Source organism: Trichosurus vulpecula, chromosome 5, assembly GCF_011100635.1.
Source record: "Trichosurus vulpecula isolate mTriVul1 chromosome 5, mTriVul1.pri, whole genome shotgun sequence".
In the NCBI taxonomy this organism is placed as follows: domain Eukaryota; kingdom Metazoa; phylum Chordata; class Mammalia; order Diprotodontia; family Phalangeridae; genus Trichosurus; species Trichosurus vulpecula.
In genome coordinates this window covers 308,608,432-308,630,090 of record NC_050577.1, presented here as the reverse complement: position 1 = coordinate 308,630,090, position 21,659 = coordinate 308,608,432, and the positions used below count along the sequence as shown (strand labels likewise).

The 21,659-nt window shown below is 55.9% G+C and overlaps 2 protein-coding genes across 2 annotated transcripts in view; both read right to left on the bottom strand.

Annotated features, from left to right (window-relative positions):
- PKDREJ (polycystin family receptor for egg jelly) overlaps window positions 1-233 on the bottom strand; it is a 6,455-nt gene extending 6,222 nt beyond the window's left edge. Inside the window, 1 exon segment of the mRNA XM_036760839.1 lies at window positions 87-233. Within this exon segment, the coding sequence (XP_036616734.1) occupies window positions 87-233 (147 nt within the window).
- A 29-nt stretch (window positions 234-262) lies between these two features.
- CELSR1 (cadherin EGF LAG seven-pass G-type receptor 1) overlaps window positions 263-21,659 on the bottom strand; it is a 139,369-nt gene continuing 117,972 nt past the window's right edge. The window contains exons 9-25 of the mRNA XM_036760838.1: window positions 20,706-20,872; window positions 17,758-17,943; window positions 17,359-17,472; window positions 16,170-16,344; window positions 15,665-15,806; window positions 15,095-15,215; window positions 14,138-14,321; window positions 13,271-13,372; window positions 11,671-11,765; window positions 10,578-10,787; window positions 8,989-9,172; window positions 8,132-8,275; window positions 7,283-7,484; window positions 6,587-6,754; window positions 3,934-4,060; window positions 2,162-2,362; window positions 263-379 (exon numbers count right to left, since the gene is read on the bottom strand). Of these exons, the coding sequence (XP_036616733.1) occupies window positions 263-379; window positions 2,162-2,362; window positions 3,934-4,060; window positions 6,587-6,754; window positions 7,283-7,484; window positions 8,132-8,275; window positions 8,989-9,172; window positions 10,578-10,787; window positions 11,671-11,765; window positions 13,271-13,372; window positions 14,138-14,321; window positions 15,095-15,215; window positions 15,665-15,806; window positions 16,170-16,344; window positions 17,359-17,472; window positions 17,758-17,943; window positions 20,706-20,872 (2,639 nt within the window). The remainder of the gene's footprint in view (window positions 380-2,161; window positions 2,363-3,933; window positions 4,061-6,586; window positions 6,755-7,282; window positions 7,485-8,131; window positions 8,276-8,988; window positions 9,173-10,577; window positions 10,788-11,670; window positions 11,766-13,270; window positions 13,373-14,137; window positions 14,322-15,094; window positions 15,216-15,664; window positions 15,807-16,169; window positions 16,345-17,358; window positions 17,473-17,757; window positions 17,944-20,705; window positions 20,873-21,659) is intronic.

Below are 21,659 nucleotides of genomic sequence, written 5' to 3'. Positions count from 1 at the left end.
GGCTCCAAAGAGAAAAAGCTGGGAGCAGAAGGCAGCAAAGTGAACCACAGAGAAAAGGGCTGCCCAGGTGCCCAGCTCCCTGGGACCTCAGAGAACTCCTCTGGCTCAAGCCTGGCTAGGGCCAGAATGATAAGCGGTGGGGGGTGGGGAGTTCGGCAGCCAGCCAGGGGCTGTGGATGGAGCAGTGGCATGGGCCCGTGGCCATCGGGAGCAGGAAGGGAGATGGAAGTCATCGCGGCCCCTGGCCCCTCTACGGCGTCATTCAGCCTCTGCCTGAAGCCTCCTGACCAGCTGCGTCATTGTGGGTCAGGGAATGGGTCACTGGGGCACCACGGCCCCTGCCATGGTCCTCGAGGAAACCCAGGGACGGCCAAGCTTCCTGGGTGTGATGCACCCAGCATACAGTAGGTGCTTAAAAGCTCTTCACTGACCGATACAGACCCTCATCCCTCGCCAGCCTCGCAGGAGCTGGTTGACAAAGGCCAAGGACCGCAGGGCTCTCCTCCCTTCTGTCCTGTGGCTCACTCTTCACACAGTCACACACCCCCAGCCAAGCCTCTGTCCTGGGCCTTTCTCCTCTCCCTCTCTTCTATCTCACCACATCCCTTGGATTCAACTATCAGACTAAGCAGATGGTTCCCAGACCCACAGATCCAACCCTGACTCCCTCTGGAGTTCTAGTCTCTTTTGGAAATCTTCAAAATTCAAGGCATCTCAAATTCAATGTGCCATGATTCATTATGTTGTCCCCCAAACCTCTTCTGAAGCCCCCTGTTACCACAGAGATCACCACCCTCCATTCACCACCGTCAGCCAGGCTCACAGCCTGGGGCTGTCACCTCTTCACTCGCACTCACCCCCAACCTAATTTGTTGCCCTGGGTTTCTGTTATGTCTACCTTCCAGACATTTCCTGCCCCTGCCCTCCACCCCCAGGCCCGGTTCACCTCCCATAGGGGCAGTCTCCCTATGGGCCTCCCTGCCTCTGGTCTCTAAGTCTGACCTTCTACATAATGAGCTCCTGTGGTTGGCCTTGAGGACCTCATCGAAGGTTGTCCCATGGGCCTTCCAGGCTCTTCACAAGCTGGCCCAGTTTTTAACACTACCCTCCCTCCACACACTCAAGGCCCACTGCCTTCCTTGTACACAAGACCTCATCTCCGGCCTCCTGGCCTTTGCCCCCATGCCTGGAACGGTCTGCCTCTTCACCTTTGCCTCCTAGCTTTCTTTAGGACTCGGCAGCTGCTGGCACCTCCCCCACAGATTGTGCCCCATCTACTCTGGGTCTTGGGTACTCCTGGGGATTTACCCGGGGTCTCCCCACCCAAGGGGATCTCAATGAGGGCAAGGAGGGTATTTCTGCCTTGGTTTGCACACACAGTTCTCAGCTGGGGATACAGTAAGTGCCTAATAAATGCCTGTTGTTCCCCTTCCTTCTCTGGAACCCCTGGCTCCATCCAAGGCTCAGTGCAGTAGGCGAGTCCCAGACGAAGCCTTCCCTGATCCTGGTTACTGCCCCCCATTCATCCGCATGCATTTTACCAACAGGGTGTTGCCCCAAAAGAATGAAGGCCCCTTGAGGGCAGGTTTGTGGGGTGCCAGGCACATGTAGGCTGCTTATCAAGAGTTTGCCAAACTGAATGGAAGTACCCTGGAGGCGGGGCTTGGCACAGTACACAGTGTACAGAGGAGCTCAGTAAGTGAGCCTGAGGAGCAGCTGGGTGGCGCAGTGAGGAGAGCATTGGAGTCAGGAGGACCTGAGTTCAATCCAACCTCAGACAATTGACACACTTACTAGCTGTGTGACCTTGGGCAAGTCACTTAACCCCAACTGCCCTGCCTTCCCCCCTCCAAAAAAAAATTAATAAGTGAGCCTGAGATTGTGCTGTCTGGGACGCAGCCCTGGGCAAGCAGGGGCTGGACCAAGTGACCCAGAAGCCCCGCCCAGCTTAGATTATGGGATCCAGTTGGGCAGATGCTCTTGCCCATGGTGGAGCATACAGCAGGTGCTCAATATGTGCTTGTTCTAGTGGACTGAATGGATGGGTCGAGCAGCTAGGCCTGGGTCCTGGCTATGTGGGTTGAAGAGGTGGCCCAGTGCTTGGTGCTGCCAGCCCCTCCCAACACGGCTCCAGCCTGGAGGACCTGGGGGGTGTGCTTACCGGGTTTTCTGTCTGGTCAATCCCAATCACAAAGACGAGTTGGGAGGAGAAGAGGGCCGCGATCAGATTCCGGTGGATGCTGTGGAGGTTGGCGCGGAGCGTTCGGAGCAGAAGCAGCAGGATGAAGGCCAGGAGCAAGGCGGCCAGGGAGATGGAGATGCTGGTGTAGGTGACGATCCTGAGGGGGAGGACCTCGCCGTGCTGCAGGGCCGGGAGGGTGGAAAGTCACAGGAGGAAAAGCAAAGGAGCCTAGGGAGCCTGCGTCTGAGGGAAGGCAGGAGCCTGATGCCCCAAGGAGCACTGGCAGAGCCCGGGGAGCCCGAGGCTGAGGGGGGCACATAGCAGGCAGGAGCCTGGTGCACTGAGAAGCACTGGCAGAGCCCGGAGAGCTGGCAGCTGGGGGGGGCACATGGTAGGCAGGCAGGAGCCTGGTGCACTGAGAAGCGCTGGCAGAGCCCGGGGAGCCCGCAGCTGCAGGGAGGAACATGGCAGGCAGGAGCCTGGTGCCCCGAGGAGCACTGGCAGAGCCTGGGGAGCCCGAGGCTGAGGGGGGTCACATAGCAGGCAGGAGCCTGGTGCACTGAGAAGCGCTGGCAGAGCCCGGGGAGCCGGCAGCTGGGGGGGGGCACATGGTAGGCAGGAAGGAGCCTAGCGCTTGAGGAGCACTGGCAGAGCTCGGAGGGGCCCTTCCCAATCCCTGTCGCATCTGGCCTCACAACCACCCAGGGATGTAGGGACTACAGAGGTTACTGTCCCCATTCCAAAGCCCAAGCAGGTGAGGCTGAGACCGCAGAAGTGACGTGCCTGTGGTCACGCAGTCAGTAGATGTCAGAAACAGCATTTGAGCCCAGGTCTCCCTGCCCTCTCTTTACTACAGAATGCCCATTTCACAGCTAGGTGAGATGAGATTGGGATGGAAAGGGGGGGGTGAGATGAGATGGTTTGGACAGATTCCAGGGCCGGTAGTGACCGCTAGCCAGTTGAGGCCACACTCTCGTCTCCGGCTTCCAGTCCACTCCCTGCGGCTAGAAAGAGGGCCCTGCCCATTCCCAGCGGAACTGAAGATGCTGGGGTGAAACATTAACCAGCCCTTGTTCTGGGGCCTCCAGCCGGAACCCAGTGGTTCTCAAAAAGCCACAATAGGATCATCTCCCAGTTAAGCCCTGTCTGGAGGCTGCTCCGGAGAATCTCAGCTCTGGGCCCCAGGCCCTGATGGACCCACTATCCTGGAAGGGCAAGTCTGATGCCCCTGCCCCACCCTGCAAATGGCCCAGTGTGGCAAAGGCTGATGGGAAATAAAATGTGGCCTTTGTGTATGTACAAAGAGGTAAGCTCAGGGAGGAATTCAATGTTCTTAATAGTGATGTTCCCAGCTCTGCCATCCCCTGTTCTAAGGCCCTTCCTAGCCCTGACAGCTCTTGTTCTGAGGCCCCTCCCAGCCATGACATCCCCTGTTCTCAGGCCCCTCCCAGCCCTGACATTCCCTGTTCTCAGGTCCCTCCCAGCTGTGCCATCCCCTGTTCTCAGGCCCCTCCTAGCCCTGACATTCCCTGTTCTCAGGTCCCTCCCAGCTCTGCCATCCCCTGTTCTCAGGCCCCTCCTAGCCCTGACATTCCCTGTTCTAAGCCAGGGTTTTCTAGCCTTGTCTGTGCCAAGGACCCCTCTCTGCTGAGATGGTGAAGCTTAGAGACCCTTTTAAGGAATATTTTTAAAAGGAAAAAATTCTACCCAACGAGGAGCCCTGGTTGGGAGATGAGGGGCTGTCCTCTCACCTCACGCTTGGAGACATCCATCAGCACAGCCAGGCTGCTCGCGTGGATGCACTGGCAGGTGATGTGGCTGCTGTTTCTGGAGACCAGCTCACAGCCCTTGGCCGACCAGCCTCCTGCGCCCTGGCTCCTGTGGCAGAGAAGGCCCTCCGTGAGCCCCCCGGCCTTCCCGCCCCAGAGCGCTTCCCCTGCCGTGTTCCCGGGCCTTGGAAGAGCAGGGCTGCAGCTGGGAGGCTCCCAGGGAGCTGGGACCAGCCCAGGTGGCTCCCTCCCCCTGCCCTGAGGCTAACACTCTCTGAGGTTTTGTGGCCCCCAGTTAGATCCTTGAGAGCAGGACTGTCCCAGTTTTCCTCTATTCCCAGCACTCAGCACACTGATTACTGGCACACAGTAAGCACCCCAGAATGGCTTCCTCCATTCATTCATTCATTCATTCATTCATTCATTCACGACTCTGCTTCTCAGAGATGCCCTCCTTTCATAGACCAGAGCGTTAGCGCAGGGTCCCAGAGCTCCTCTGGTGGCAGACACGGGAGCCTCCACAACTGGGTCTGGTAACAGGGGTAGCCTCCCACCAAGGCTGCCTGGTCATTTCTGTCCACCCCGTCCTCGGGTTTGAGAACTAGGAACTCTGGGAAGGCAGGCAACCTCGCCAGAGGCCTGCACTGTCCAGCAGGCTGCTGCTCTCCCTCTCCTGCAGAGCCACAGTTTTAACCTGGGCCTGGGTCTTGGTTCTCAATGGACAGTAATCTACATGGAGCCAAGGCCTTACCCACAGCCCACCGCCTCATTCTTTAGGAGGAGGACTGAGGGGCCCCTGCTAAAAAGATCCTTTCTTCAGTCAGGATTGCTTAAGAAAGGACAATAAAAACCTTCTGGTTGGGCACACCTTTTGTTACTGGGGTCCCTTTCATCCAAGGATGCCCAAGCGTTTTATGGGCCCTGCTCAGACACAAGTCCGAGTCCTTCCTTCCATTTTGTAGATGGAAAGTCAGACCTCAAAGCAACGAAGAGACCCGTCCAAAGCCGGAGAAAGAGCCCACGTTCTCTTCAACTCTGGGAAAATAGTCGCCCCCCCAACTCAGTTTACTCATCTATAAAATGGATGTAAAAGTTAATAGGGGTCTGTCTCCCCCTTCTGAAGATGCCTGGATAAAAGGTGTTTTATAAAAGCCCTGCAGCCGGTGATTAAAAGTCATGACTAACTGCAGCTTCTCTGGGAAGACAATGAGATGCTGCCAGAGGGAAAGCCCTTTGGTTCCGCCTGGAAAACCCATTAGGCTGTTTTATGGCCACTTTTGTTTTGACATCACAGACATGTCAGGAAATAACCTCACGCCCACCTCCAGACAGAACCGCCCTCCTAACAGGGACAGACACCTGTCTGCCCCCGTGGAGCAAGCAGCATCGGGTGCCTGAAGCCCACCTCTGCCCGGGAGGGAAGAGGCTCTCCTCAGCTGTCCTGGGCCTTCCTTAGCCCTTCAGGTCCTCAGGGCCTGGCTTTCTTTCAGTCACTGTCAGGCAGTCAACACATTTATTAAGAGCCTACCATGTGCCAGGCACTGGGCTAAGAGTTTTCATAATAATAATGATAGCAATAGTTAACATTTATTAAGCACCTACTATGTGCCAGGCACTGGGCTGAGAGCTTTCATAATAATGATAGTAATAGTTAACATTTATTAAGCACCTACTATGTGCCAGGCACTGGGCTAAGAGCTTTCATAATAATGATAGTAATAGCTAACACTTACTGAGCACCTACTATGGGCCAGGCACTGGGCTAAGAGCTTTCATAATAATAATGATAGTGTTAACATTTATTAAGCACCTACTATGTGCCAGGCACTGGGCTAAGAGTTTTCATAATGATAGTAATAGTTAACATTTATTAAGCACCTACTATGTGCCAGGCACTGGGCCGAGAGCTTTCATAATAATGATAGTAATAATTAACATTTATTAAGCACCTACTATGTGCCAGGCACTGGGCTAAGAGTTTTCATAATAATAATGCTAGTAATAGTTAACATTTATTAAGCACCTACTATGTGCCAGGCACTGGGCTAAGAGCTTTCATAATAATGATAGTAATAGTTAACATTTATTAAGCACCTACTATGGGCCAGGTACTAGGCCGAGAGCTTTCAAAATAATAATGATAGTAATAGCTAACACTTATTAAGCACCTACTATGTGCCAGGTGCTAGGCCAAGTGATTTACAAATCGGATCTCATTTGATTGTCACAACAACCCTGGGAGGGAGGCACTACCGTTATTCTCATTTTACAGATGAGGAAACTGAGGCAAACAGGTTCAGTGACTTGCCCAGGGTCACCCCGCCAGTAGGCAGCTGAGGCCAGCTCTGAACTCAGGCCTTGCCCCCAGGCCCAAGGGCTTGTGATTAGGCAGTCAGTGGGTCCCCTGCCATAACCCATTGTGGGGCTTACCTCCCACAGTTGCTCTGCCCGCCCGGCTGCCCCTTTCCACTGTGGAGGCTCTTGACCTGCCCCTCCAGAGCAGGCGGTGGTGATGCTAACACCTGGGCCCCAGAGCAGCACAGCCCTACCCCTTCCCCCCAGTGGTACTGCTTCTGCTTTGGACAGCCCTAGCACTAAGCGGTCAGAAGCCTCGCTCCCTGAGCCCTGAACTGACCCAAGGGAGTGGTTCCAGAACACGCAGACCGGCTTGGTTCTTTCTTCTGTCTCCAGCAGAGTGTATTCCACGAGAATGGGGCGTCCCGACTGGCCGGGGGGCAGGACTCCCTCGCTGTACAGCAGAGCGCTTACAATCGGGGTGTTAATGATGGGCCGATGAGGCAGTCTGGAAGGAAAGCCGGGAGAGCACAGTCACAGACACTGTGAGGAAAGAGAGCAGGTCCCCCCTGCATGGAGAGGAAGGCCAGGGCTTCTGTTTTCAGCTCCGGCAGGCTGGGTCCACAGGAAGTCCATACGGTCATAAATCTGAAGACCATCTGGTCCACCCCTTGTGTTTAGAGAGTCACACAGAGAGGGACCACCAAAGGTGGGATTAGAACCCAGGGCTTCTGCCTTAGTCCTACTGCTCCTTTTACTGGGCCACACTGTCCTTCCAGCCCTGACCTGTTGGTTGTGAGCCCTGGACTCCACAGCATCTGTCTGGGCCCCTGGGCCAAGGGACGGGGGATGGGGGCAGGGGGGCAGGGTGGAGCAGGGACAGATCATGAGGCTCTCAGTACTGCTGCCTGGCTGCCATGAGGGGAAAGCTTGGGTCTCTGCCCCAGGCAGGCATTGGGAGAGCCCTCTGTGAATGTGGGCAGGCTCCCCTCCGGCTTGGCCCAGGATCGGGGGTGACAGAGCCCCAGAAGCTCACCGCAGGCTCCTCCGATCGGGGTCATACTGTTCCGGCAGCAGCTGCCCAAGGGAGCGGTAGATGAGGACCAAGGCCACAGCATGCTGACTCCACTCATCCGATGGCCGCTTCCTCTTCTTCAACAGAGGGTCATCGGTGACGGGTTCAGCGGGGTCGGCTCTGGGGGTCACTCTGTGCTTGGAGGGCTTCACTGTGGGTACATCTACAAGGTTAAGGCCAGAGCGTCAGAAGGGCTGGGCCAGCCAGGCGGGATGACCAGTCTGCAGATAAACTTGCCTTCGGGTGTGGCTGTCTATCCCCACAGGGTCCCCCCAGAACTGGAGAGTGCCCCCCATCCATGTCTGGCTTCCCAGATCCCTCCTCCCTCCCATCCAGAGGGTTTTCTCCCTCTTCCCATTTTCCCAGACCCTCTCAGAGGCCCATGGGGTGGGGTAGGGTGGGCACTGAAGAGGTCTAGGGCTCTGAGGGCCCTGCCCGGGTGGGGAAGGATCACAGGCCACCTTGCAAAAAGACTTCCCAGAGCTAGGAAGAATCAGAGTTCCCAGGACCCCAGGTCATGAGCTGACAAGGATCTCAGAGGCCACCAGGGCCAATCCCAACGTTGTACAGATGAGGAAAGCAGCTTCCTCGGGGTTGTACAAACTCTGAGTATCTGGGGGGTCTGAACCTCAGCCTTCTAGTGCTTGGGCTTGGACCTGCTTAATGCTCTTTTTTTCTCGTCTCTCCTCATAGAAGGTAGGTCCCCCGAGGGGGGCTTGCACTGTGCTGAAGTTTTGTCTTTGTGCTCCCTGCCCAGCACAGTGTCTGACATACAAGAGGTAAAGAGTAAGTGAATCGCCTTGGACCTACCTCTCCTGTCCGAGGGCTGGAAGAGGTGGGCGGGGAAGAGGACAGAAGACTCCAGGTCCTTGGGGTGGTCCTCATAAATCTCACTGAACCGCGGCACCCTGGCGCCAGTGAAGTTCGACTTGGCAAAGATGTCAGCGGCCAGGACTGTAACAGAATGGCCTTCGTCAGGCAATGGGGGCCCTGGCAGAACAAGGGGCCAACACACCCTTGATGTCCTCGCCAGAGAATGGAGCTCGGCTGCCTCATGAGGAGCAGAGTAGCCCAGCCTAGGCATCCTGTCCAGGCACTGCTTAGAGAATTTGCTCTGGACTGCCTCTGGGGCCCCCCACTCAGAGGGGAGAAGGCGATGGGCTTGGCTCCCTGGTCTGAGGCAGGAGCAAAGGCCCTTGGCCTGGGGGAGGGGAGTACCCCATTCGTATCATGGACCATTTGGGCAGCATGGTGGAGCCCCAGGACCCCAGAATCATGTTTTAAAGGCACAAGATTGGCAGGGACAATATAGTCATTATAATGTTAAAAATAAAAAAAACCAGGTTCATTGGTTAATCCAAGGTTGAGCCCTGTTTCAGCTGGACCCCTCTGTGTGATCAGAGGTCCCCCCAGGGCAGAGCAGCTTTGATGGCATGTCTGGGGGCTCTGCTGACAGCCAAGGGCTATCCTGGCTCATCTAAGACAGATGTTTGGGGGCAGGGAGGTGGAGAAGAGAGGCCCATACACCCGTGGCCCAAGTCAGTAGGACGACTCCCCAAGTCTTCCTGGTCCTGCTGGACCTGGGCCAGCTTGGGGAGAATTTAGGGAGAAAACCCCAGGACCCCATGTGCATCCCTCAGCCCACAGACTCAGCGTTAGTGTCTTACTTATGTTGTCTGTGATGATAACAAAGGGCTTCATGTAGGTCCTTCTCATGTTCTTCACCAAATTGTAGAAATAATCCTCGAAGTACCTGAGCAGGTGTGCCGTGCCCCCCTCTGTCCGCTGGATCTGCTCCCAGGAGTCCCTGTGGGTGGGGTCCAGCAGGGCACTGCCTGTTCGGATGAGGTTCTGGAGGGAGGGGAAAGACCAAAGTCACCTCCGGGAGAGCCGCTGCCTGGCACTCATCACCCCATCCGCTCTGCAGGGACCATTGCCCCATTCTGCAGAGGTGGAGGCAGGGAAGGGTCCCCCAGCTGGTGATGCCCAGGCTGGCCCCACTGTCCCTGCTCCCAGGTAGAACGCAGCTGCCACCGGAGCACCCCCGTTTCTCCTGCACTGGAGGATCACACAGTCCAGGAAGTGGCGGTCGAATTTCCCCCATCAGAGGCGGGAAAGCCGGAGCCCAGAGAGGTCAAGGTCAGTGACTCACTCACAGTCACACAGCCTGCTCTGCCCCAGGCTAGCCGGGGTGACCTCAGGAAGGGTCCCCTCTGGCTTCCAACTTCCTCCTCCTTCAAGCATGCTCTCCAGGGTCCTGATGCCAACTGCAGGCCCTGGCACTCCCTCTTCACAGAGACATTGCCATTCCTCCAAGTCCAAATAGGCACTCAGGAAGCCCTGATGGCTTGGGCTCCTGACCCCTAACCCTGGAAGCATTTCCTCCCCAGTATGAGCCAAGATTCGAGAAGAGGTTTTTAACTTATACAGCAGGAAATCCTGTTTTCTCGGTCAAAAGATCTGGGTTCAAATCCTGCCTCTACGGCTTACAGGCTCATAGATTTAGAGCTGGAAGGGGCCTCATAAGATCATCTAGTCCAACCATTTCATTTTCAGATGAGGAAACTGAGGCTCAGAGGCAGGCAGAGGCTGTGGAAAGAATGCTGCACTTGGCATCAGGAAGGCCTGGGTTTGAATCTTTCTTCAGATACTCATTGCTGTGTGAGCCTGGGTGAGCCACATCACCTCTGTGGGTCATGGTTCTCTCCTCTGTAAAACGAGGTGGCCCAAAAGCCCCCCCCCCATCTATGAGCCTGTGATAAAGCCCTTGTCCAAGGTCCCTCCATGGTCACCGGGATCCGAGCCCTGCTCCTTCCTGACTCTGCCGCCCTGGGCAAATCGCCTCAGTTTCCTCTTCTGTCAAAATGAAGGCTGGGCTCAAGGTCCCCAGGCTGACTGAGAGGAAGGGCCGGGAGAATGTGGAGGCCAAGCCCAAAGCCGCGTGGGCAGCAGCTCCCACCTCATCTGTACGGCTCTCACTGAGCTTCACTCTGCCTCCGAGGGCTGCCAGTAGGACAGCGCTCCGTGACCTTCCGCACCCCCAGAAATGGGGGGCAGCATTATTATTACCCGACGAACAAACCCAGGGACATCTGTGGATTAGCAAAAGAGACAGCCAAGAACAGAGTGGAAGGAGAAGGTGGTAGTGGGCTGCCATCTGCCCTGGTGGAGAGACTGTCCACACAGTTGGGGCCGAAGCCTCCCCCCACGCAGCTCCCTACTGGACTGTAAGCTCCACGAGGGCAAGCCTCCCCACCTCGTTGAACTCCACGTCTCTGGTGGCCGCCAGGTCGAAGCCTTGCTGCTGGCTCTCGTGCCGAAGCACCCGGATCATGATCTGGTAGGCGGTGCGCACGTCGTTCCCATACAGGATGGCCGCAGACTTGGTGGCATTCTCCAGCATGCGCACGATATGGATTGATTTGTCCCCTTCGATCCTGGTCTCGTTGCGATGGAGCTTTTCGTTCTGAAACAGGAAGATAGGAAAATGAACGTTTTAAAGAAGCCGATCTGAGCTAACGGGTTTTTCATACGTAACCACTTAAAAGCACCACGATTGACCCAGTGCGCGCCCCCAACCATCCACATCCTGGAGGCGCTCCATGCCTTAGTACCAATCAATCAATCACGAACATTTACAAAGCACGGACTAGGGGCCAAGCACCAAGGCACATCGCTGTGGTTTTTCATGAGTGTGCCTCCTTGAGGACCTTGGCAAACGTGCCTCCTTCCTCTTAACCAGGCTGGTCTTGGACAACACAGCCAGGGTCCATCCATAGACCGTACTCACTCTCCTGCTGGGGCAGGGGGACCTGCCAGAGCTTAGCCTCCCATGGCACGGCCTTCCAGAACCCTCATCACCTCCCTACTGCAACGGAGCTCAGCAGGTGCCCAAAGTAAACCCCAAGTGAATTCCAGAACCCATTCACAAATGTGGGGAACCCTGGGCATCGGTGTCCATCCTGCACTGGCACTCCCCTCAGATGCCTCCACGAGGTCCTTGTCAGAGCATAACCTCCCCCAAGGGCACCCAGGCCAGCGGGGATTCAAACCCAGCCCCACTGCCGGGAGCCCGGGACCTGGGCTGCCATGGCAAGAGGGGCAGAGCGGGGCCAGCAGGGAGAAGACACAGCACCCACAGTAACCTGCAGCCCAACAGCTGAAGCGCAGAGGGCTTGGCGTCTGTCAATGGATGCGGCATCTTCAGCGGGGGCGCCCCAGTTCAGAGCACCACCCTGAGCCTTCCCCTCTACATTGGGCGGGTCATCCGCTACACAAAACCTCTGACCCCAGATTCTTGGCCCACTGACTGGTTCCCCCCCTAAGCGGAGGGGAAGCCGCCCTCTTACCATGGCTTTGAGTCCCAGGAAGGCGGACGTGGTACAGTTGAAGAGCTCTGGGGGCAGCCAGCCCTTCTCGCTGCTGCAGTGGCGGATGGCATTTCCTGGGGAGTCAAAGCAGAACAGCGTTTGAGAGCCTGCGACTGACCCACCCAACAGCCACGTGCCTCCTGCGCACTGGCCCAGGGCTGGAGCATCCCTGCCCTCCAGGAGTTCAAAAAGCCCATCCACACACAAGGAAACACAGCAAAAAGAACTTGGAATAAATACAAAGACATCTCAGAAGTGGGAGGAACAGCTAACAACTGGGAGATCTGAGGTGGCGGCTGAATGCAGCCTTGGAGACACCTGGGGATTCCAAGAGAGGATGGAAGGAGCAAAGCATTTTAGGCATGGGGGACCACCTAGGCAAAAGCAGGGAGGTGGGAAATGGAATAGCAAGTGGCTGGAACACAATGAGAGGGAATAATCTGAGATCCTTCTGGAAAGGTAAGTTGGAGGTAGGTTGAGAAGGGCTTTAAAGGGCAAATGTGTTTGATTCTGGAGGTAACAGGGAGTCAGTGAAGCTTTGTGAGCAGGGGTGTGACACGGTCAGACCTCTAGAGAGGGGAGAGACCTGAGGAAGAGACTGATTAGAAGGTCATTGTGATAGTCCAGAGGAAAAGTGATGGGGGCCTGAATTCGGTGACCGTGTGAGTGGAGACACAAAGAGGGACACAAAACATGATGGGGGGGATAGAGCTGACAAGGCAATTAATGAATGCTTCAACACATATTTATTAAGCCCCTACTATGTGCCAAGCCCTGGGATACAACGGCAGAAAACTAAACAGCCCCTGCCCTGAAGAAGCTCACACTCAGCTTGTACTAAGTCAAGGACACCACAAGTGGAAGAGGGAGCAGATTCTCATTCATTCATTCAATCATTTGTTCATTCACTCACTCATTCATTTGGTTCATTCACTCACTCTTGTTCATTCATTCATTCATTTCATTCATTCATTCATTCACTCACTTATTCATTTGCTCATGCATTCACTCACCCGCCCACTCATTCATTTGTTCAATCATTCATTCACTCATCCGTCCTTCCATCCAATGAGCTATCACTGTTTTTTGTGCAAGGCACTTGGCTAGCTGGCCCACGAAGAGGAGGAAAAGATCCAGGCAGCCTCATGAGGAATCTTCTATACCCTGAGAGACCACCTGGCTGGTAGAAATCTCTTACTGTTGTGTGGGCAGTGAGCAAGCAGAGAAGGCAGCTGTGGAGCTCGGGGCAGCTGGCCTGGGCTTGCTACTGACCGTCTGTGTGACCGCTGGCCCACCCTGCCCCCTGCTCTCTAGGTCTCAGTGGGGTGTCCCTCGCTCCTGGGGCAGACATGAGAGACACCTGGTAGGCCCTACAGGTGCCGAGGGGTGGGAGGCATCACTGGGCATCTCCTATGCTAAAGGCCTCGGCGTCTCCCTGAAGGATTGTGCCCAGGATTCACCAGGGTTGGCCCTTGCTCAGGGGTGTTTGGCCATCCTAATCGGCCTCTGGTCTGCCTGCTGGCTTGCTCTCTCACTCCAATAACCATGCAGGCTGACACCACTCCACGCTCACACTTACCCACAGATCCCTTGGGGCAGGGCACAGCCGCTGGCTGCCCAAACTTGGTCTGTGGCCACCAGATGCCAGCTTCAAATGCACGGGGACAGCCACTGTAGATCACTGGGGCACACCAGAAAAAAAAAAAAAAACAACAAACACATGGGAATATTGTGTCTGAAATGAGAATCCCGCTCTCTTGAGGCCTCTTCGATCTCTGAGCAGCGCAAGTATTCTGTGAAACGTCAGCCATATTCAGCATGGGCCTTGGTTTCCCCATGAGCAGAGCCGGGGGTGGGGCCGGATGGCCCCTAACGTCCCTCTAGCTCAGCTCTAGGACCGAGGCTCGGCGGACACTGGGCTTCTGCTGGATTGGGGCGTGGCATTGGAAGGCACTGGCTGCACGGGGAGGGGGTTAGGAGAGAAACTTTACAGGGCATTTTATAAACCATTCTCCTCTCGCCCTCGGGGCAGAGATCCCAGCGGGAGCCAAACCAGAAGCCCATATTTCAGACCCTTCCTGCAGATGGGGCAGTCACCAAGAGAGGGGAGGGAGAGGAACAAAGTGGGGGTGGGGAGAGGCTCGCTTGGGAATCAGAGGCCCAGGGTTGAAGCCTCCTTCGGCCCCTCTGACCAGGTGATCTTTGGCATCCCTTTCTCTCCCCAGGACTCAGTGTCCCCCCTCTGTATAACAAGGACATTTGGCTGGATGGTCTGAAGTCCCTCCCAGATCTAAGAGCTGATAAGCTTATGATCCTGATGAAGCAAAGTCCTTGAATACCCTAAAAGTGGGTGCATTTGGGGAACACAGTTCCACTGGGTATTTTCAGACTTCCCACTCTGCCCGTGGCTGCACTGGTCAGAGGCCCCAGGAGGGGCGGCACCCACCTTCACAGCCCTGAGTGGTCACTTCAGCAAAGGGATTATCACAGCGGTTACACTGGCGCCCAATCACCCCCGATTTGCAGGCACATTGGCCTGTCTCCATGTCACAGGTGCGCGTGTGGGAGCCGTAGGGGAAGCAGTCACACGGGTAGCACGTCTCCTGGTTCTGAGGCTTGTAGTAGTTCTCCTGGAGGAGTGGAGAGAGAGAGGAGGGGAGAGAGGGGAGGGAGATCAGAAGAAAGGAGGGAGGGAGACAGAAAGAGAGAGGAGAGGAGAGAGAGGGGAGGGAGATCAGAAGAAAGGAGAGAGGGAGAGAGAGAGGAGGGAGATCAGAAGAAAGGAGGGAGGGAGACAGAAAGAGAGAGGGGAGGAGAGAGAGGGGAGGGAGATCAGAAGAAAGGAGGGAGGGAGACAGAAAGAGAGAGGGGAGGAGAGAGAGGGGAGGAGATCAGAAGAAAGGAAGGAGGGAGAGAAAAGGAGGGGAGAGTAGAGAGAAAAGGAGATGGGGTGCGGGGTGGGGCGGCAGGAGAGAAAGAAAGAAGGAAGGAGACAACAGAGAAAGGGAGAGGGGAGGAGGGGAAAGAGACCAAAAAGATATGGTTCAAGTTCAACTCAGCAAGCATTTATTAAGCCCCTACTGTGTGCAGAGCATCCTGTCCTCAGGACAGGGAAGACACACAGTGAGACCTCGGCCAGGCCCAGCCCTCCTGGAGCTCCTGGTCAGATCGATCCTAAACTGCACCCTATATACACCTATCCCTAGCCCTCAGGGCCCTCCATCCTCTGGCCCCAACTGCCCTGACTGTCCTTAGCTCATCCACAGCTTCTCTTCATATACCTTTTCCACAGGAAACCATCGGGGTGGGAATCAGGGGAGAAGTGGTGTGATATCTGGGGACCCAGCTGGAAACGGGCCACCAGGAGGCCACAGGGGCTCACTACCAGCCTGCCTCGACTTACCTTGCATTGACACTCTCCATTGGTCTTGTTGCAGTCTGGGTCAAAGCCTTTGCTGACCTCACAGTGACAGGGGCCACACACAGGGTTCCCCCACCAGCCTTTAGGACATGGGAGATGGATTCTGTTTGGAAATGAAGGGTGCAGACTGAGCCTTTTGTCAGCAGCCCCCCCCAACAACCCACTGCCCAACCCGCAAGAAGATATCCCCCCCAGAAGCTGGGGCAACTTGTAGACAGTGGGTGGCATGCACCCCGCCTCCACATTTTCAGTAATGTTACTGCACAGGCCAGGTCACTACCCAAGGGCAATCACTGGACACCTACATTTGCTCTGGACTTCCGGGAGATCTTCCTTGTTCTCTGGCCCCTCCCAGCTTTGACATCCCTTGTTCTCAGGCCCCTCCTAGCCTGACTTTCCTTGTTCTAGGTTCCTTCTCAGCTTTGACCTTCCCTGTTCTAGGTTCCCTCCCAGCCTGACCTTCCCTGTTCTGTGACAACTTTCCTGCAGGTTCAAACAGGGATGCTTATTGGGGTGCAGCCTCCCTCCCAGGCAGTAAAGAAATGGCCTCACTTGTTTTCACAGTACTGTCCATAGTAGCTCTGTCCACATTCACATGTGTAGCCGTGTGCGGAGCTGGGTTTTCGGACGCAAGTTGAGATGTGTTCACAGGGGTTCAGGTTACACACATCCACACAGTCTCTTCCAAAGTAGCCTAGGGGGCAAGGAAGACCATTCCATCAGCCGCTGCCCGATGGAGGGCTCCGTGTCTGACCCCTCATGGACCTTCCGCACCCTTCCTCAGGGCTGAGGCAGCCACTGACTGCTCATGGTGGGGACTCTGGGATGTGAGGGGACACACACACACACACACACACACACACACACACACACCCCTACACTCTCACACCCAGTTCCCTGCCCCCAACAACCCCACATGACATAGCTCCCTGGGCACCTCAGGATGGGGAGGGCAGGGGAGCAGGATGTGGCCTGGGAGAGGGAGGCCAGCCTCTTGGCCCTGCCCCTTCTCAGCTGGGCCAGTGCCTCCCCACCAGCCCTGCCCCGCGGCTCTTACCTGGGTCACAGATGCACGAGTAGCTGTCCCAGTTGTCCGTGCAGTGGCTGTGCTCAGGACACGGGCTGGAGGCGCATGGGTTGTCCAGGGCACAGCCCTCCTTCACCCTGACCTTCAGAGCATCCTTCATGTTCAGGGTCATGATGTTCGTGGATGTCTCCCCCATCCTCACTCCCTGTGGTAAGAGCAGCTGGCTCAGCTCCACCATGGGGGAAATTGGGCCAGTCCCTGCCTGCACCTCCTTGGTGCTGGGAGGCCCCCAGTGATGGGGGATGGGCAGGGTGGGGCTGTGGGAGAGGCCGGGGTCCTCAGCCACAGAAGGAGGCCTCAGGGAAAGGGAAATGGTGTGCCAGGGTGGGCACTGGACGTGAAGCCAGAAGGCTTTGGCTCCAGGTCTGACACTCCATTGTGAGGATGTGGAGGATTTTGAAGGATTCAGAGAGTCATGATAGGACTTCTGTGAACTGATGCAAAGTGAAATCAAAACGCACGACGGTAACCATCACAAAACAAGGTAATGCTGTGGAATCAAGATGGGGGAGCTCGGCCCTGGCCAAGCCCAGAGAACGGACCCTCCTCCTCCTCAGCAGAGGTGGAGGACTATGGGTGTGGAATGCTACACTGGATGAGGCTGGGCAAATCCTTTATTTCTTGTTTTATTTCTCTTTTCTGCTTTGTTTTTTGTTCTTTGTTTCTGAAAGGGGGGAATGAAATCTTTTTTTTTTTTTGGAGGAGGGAAGGCAGGGCAAAGTGGGGTAAAGTGACTTGCCCAAGGTCACACAGCTTGTAAGTGTGTCAAGTGTCTGAAGCCGGATTTGAACTCAAGTCCTCCTGATTTCAGGGCTGGTGCGACTCACTGTGCCTCCTAGCTGCCCCGGAATGAAATCTTAATAATAATGAAAACTAGCATTTATCTAAGGCTGTCAAGGCGCTTGACAAGGTGTCTCACATGGTCTGGAAATGAAGGTGAGGCTAAAACCAAAAATGAATAATGTGAGAAAGAAAGGGCCCTTCTGGATGGGGGCAGGGCTGGGGGGCACCTGGGCAAGTGACCCTGGGCAGCTCCCTGGAGGTGGGGGTGCTCCCTGAGGTGGGGGCAGCTCCCATTGGGTGGGTCAGCTCCCTCCTGGGGGGGCCGACTCCTTGGGGGGGGGCAGCTCCCTCGGGGTGGCAAGGAGTGGGGCCGTACCTGCATGCAGCCGGAGAAGCCCTGTTGGACTGTGACCTGGTCTTCGGAGAGGCCACCCACCAGGATGCTCCTCATCTTTAAGCCAGGAAGCTGGTTGCCAATTTGCACTGTGTTCTATTGGGAAGAGAAGGCAAAGGGGACCAGGGTTGGAGATGCCTCCAGGGGGACAATGCCCACTCCTACATTTAGGCCTGAGACAGGAACCTCCACCGTGGCTGGACAACAGCCAAGGCTCTAAGGCTCCAAGGATTCCTAATTAAAGCCTCCACTCCTGGCACACTGGCACCTTGGCCCATTGGAGTGACCCAAACAAATATTTGGTGACATGAATGAGAACTGGGAGGAGAAGCAGAGAGACCCTGAGCCCCTGGCCCAGGCACCTTGCCCTACAGAACCCACCTGATCCAGGCCGTAGTCCAGGGTCATGACGGCCAGGTATCTGATGTCCTTGCCATCCTTGTCACTCTTCAGCTCAATGAGCAGGTGGTGCCACTTGCCATCACTCACACGGGACCTGCCCAGCCTCATAGAGGCCACCTCCGAGGGTCCGTGGAAAACGGCAAAGTCTACGTGGCTATTCAGGATCTGTTGTGGAGGAAGCGGGAGGGTCACCCCTGGTCACAGAGGGAATGCTCACAGTATCTCATGGTGGCCGGGGCAGCTCAGCCTGTCCTGCTTGGGTGACCTTGGGCAAGTCATTCCCCCTCTCCTAGGCTCAGTTTCCCTGAGTGCAAAGTGGGGATAAGGTATTTGTGCTTCTGACCTCATAGAGCAGCAGGGAGGGGGCAAGGGGTGGTCCCTCGAGGGAGGCAGGGCCCTGAACTTGCTGGAACCACAATGGATCATATTCTGGTTCATCAGACCCAGGCGGGTCCCCTTTCTGGGGCACCTGAGGGCTCACAGGGAGCTTTTGTCCCCAAACCCTCTGGAGGGTGGGCCTGGGAGCCCCCTTTCCAGGGAACGGCCTCAGCAGCCAGGTGGGCAGCTCAGAGCTTCATGGCCCAGATGCTGTCCAAACCTGAGCCAGGTGTATGTGCCACATCCACTTCCTTACCTCCCCCCAAGACCAGAGTCATGGCCTCAGAGGGAGCCTACAAGACCACTGCCTCCAAACCACGGGTGAAGGCAGTGTTAGAAGAAGCATCAGGAAGGCCTGGGCTTGAACCCTTAGCTGGGTCATCCTAGGGGGCGTCTCTGAGCATTACTCCTGAGGAAACTGGATAATCTATATCAAGGGCTTTGCAAGCCACAGACTTTATATCACGTATAAGGGTCTGTTATTGTGCTTATTCTTACAGGTTTGGAAACCGAGGCCTGATGAGAAGTGACTGGTCCAAAGCCACACAGTTAGCAGAGGCAGGATGGTAACTCAGGTCTTTCCTGATCCCTGGTTGCTACTGCCCTCCCTCCCTCCCTCACCGGCTTGGACGTATGTTTTATTCTCCTGCGTATACAGGCAGAGGCACGTGCTGTCTCCCCTCCTCGAGGAGAGAGGCTGCTGCATTTGTGTCTCTGTTCCCCAGGACCTAGCCTAGTGCTGGGCACACATTAGGCCTCTCATAAACCCTGTTAGGTGATGATCGATTCAGGCTTCACATCCAAGGCCCTGAGCATACAAGAAAGGTTCCGACCCAAAGCAGAAATGGCTTAGAAACCAATGGCTTCTGGTCAGCATCAGGCCGGGGGGCGGGGGGGTCCTACCCCACTGTGGGACAAGCCCAGGAAGGAGAAAAAAGCCAAGAAACCTGGCCCCAGGGGAGAGTCTGTGCCTGTCAGAGAAGGGAACTGGGACTCCTCTACCGGGTAATTCATCCTACCTGGGGACTGGAGGGAGGCTTCAGAACGCCGGGGACGAGTTTAGGAGGGGAGCTAGGGCAGGAGGAGGGGCAGGCCTGGGTTCTGGTGAGGGAAGTCCTGGCCTCTCCCAGTGAGAAGGCCACTGGGCCACATCAGATGGCCTCCAGGTGCTAGGAGGCCACAAAGCCCAGACTGGCCCTTAGCTGGGCATTGTTCCTGAGGGCTCCTGCCTGGAATCTCCCAGGGCCAGGGCTCTCCTTAGTACTTCTGGCAGGGAAAGGCCCTGGGGTTAAAGAGTCCTGTCTTTGGGGCTGATCCTGTCTCGGTTGGTACCCAGTCTTGGGAACATAAGCAAGCTGCATTCCCGTCTACCCTGGCGTGATGGAGCCCTGAACATCAGGTACAGCCAGGATCAGCTTGCTCAGAAGGTCTGACTGTGGACCTGGGCCCCGAGGGCTGGGTCACTGCGGGCCTCCTTCTGGTTAATGGTCTCAATGATATCTAAGGTGTCTTGCAGGATTAAAGCTAAAACCCTATGACCTTTCTGAAACCTACTTTCTGTTCAGTTGTTTTCAGTCGTGTCTGACTTCTTGTGACCCCATTTGGAGCTTTCTTGGCAGAGATACTGCAGTGGTTTGCCATCTTACAGATAAGTAAACTGAGGCAAACGGGAAAAGTGACTTGCCTGGGGTCACAGCCAGGAAGTATCTGAGGCTGCGTTTGAATTTAGGAAGATGAGTCTTCCTGACTCCAGGCCCAAAACTCTATCCACTGAACAACACAGCTGCCCATTTATCTGCCCTACTTATCCCATCCTTAAAATGGGCTAATAATCTCCTCCTTCCCTGCCTCACAAAGCTGTGATGAGGAAAGATGCCGGGAAATGTAAGCTGGGGTTTTGTTTGCTTGTTTGCGTTGGTCGGGACCCGCAGTACTGGGGAGGGGTGCACAGCCAGGGTGCGTGAGTCAGAGATAGGCCTGGAACACAGGACTTCTTGACTCAGGTTCTGCAGCTCCCGCGTCCAGGACATCACAACCTCCATCATTTATGCATTTCACATGTGAGTGAGAGGAGGCCGGAGCACAGGCTGAGTCGATTTAACTGCCTGGCATCTATCTTTTTGACCTGAGTATATATTTTTCTCCCCAGCTGAGGGTGGAGTCAACTTCCTTCTGTGCTCAGGCTGTTCAGGAAACGGCAGAGATTCACAAACTGACAGAAATAGAGCCACAGTTTCCAAAACACCTGGGCTGAGCTATCCCAGAGCTCGTGACTCCCCCACGGCTGGGGGAACTCACAGCCCATCCTCTGACTTCAGTGTCAGGCGTCACGGAGAAAGAAGACTGGGTAGGGGGAGAGACCCTCCCTGCCCCAGCCACAGCAGGTTGGTTCCCCTACCAGGGGACCAGGGCCTTTCAGCAGCCCCCAGCCAAGCCTTTCACTGGGGGGACCAAGGGCCAGAGGTGGGGGCTCTGCACCTGGGAGGCTAAGACTCCAGCACCCTCGCTCCCAGCGGCCACTGGGGCTTCAGAAATTGCCCCCCTCTCACCTGGAGGCTGATTTTCGATGATGACCCCGCGTTGGCCTCCAAAAGAGTCCCGCTCTCTTTCCGGGTCCGGAACATGAGGCCCAGGTACCAGGGCACTGAGATAGTGATGTCCAGATCCCCCCAGAACACGAGGCTCTCACCACTGAAGCGTTGGGGGTGCGGCATGGCTGTGGAGGGTACAGAGACAAGAGGGGTGGGGGGGTCACTATCCTGGGATGTCCAGGGCCACCCTAGAGAGCAGAGCATCCACAGGAATGCCGGCCAGGTCTCCCATAAGGCCTCGGATGCCAGATCTGGCAGGGAGCCCAGGGCTCTGCAGCCGACCTCTCTCATCCTGTTCCCAGCTGACAGAAAGTGTGACAGAGACAAGTCTGGCTGGCCCCACTCCCACGATCCTGGAAGCTTGGGCTATCTCACAGTCCAACATACATCTGAACAGAAGCCCCATCACCCACATATACCCTGTGACCGAATACCTCTATTCACAGGGAACTCACTACCTTCTGAAGCAACCTGTGCCCCTTTGGGACAGCTCTGACTGCCAGCCTGACAATACCTCTCAGCACCTCCCCCTCCCCCAGCAGTCCTGGTTCTGGGGGGCCAAGCAGAGGGAGGTGATCTCTCCTCCTACGGGCCATCTGTCTGGGGACCCCTCACTCTTCCCTCCTCCAGCTACACATTCTCAGTTCCTGGTGGGATCTTGGGAAGATCACAGGAGTCTAGACCAGGGGCCTCAGAGGCTGGAGGAAGCTGCAGCCAGGTGGGTGGGGGGTGGGCAGGAAAGCCGCTCCACAAGGCCATGGTGGAAGCCTAGGCCTCCCTCTCCTCTCTGGCCATCCTATCCACCATCGCAGGCTGCCTTTTCTATTCTAGTTAGAATTACAGGATTACTCTATTTTGAGGACAATGAGAGAAAGTCAAATTTATCACTGGAAGAGTGGCCCAAGAAGGTTC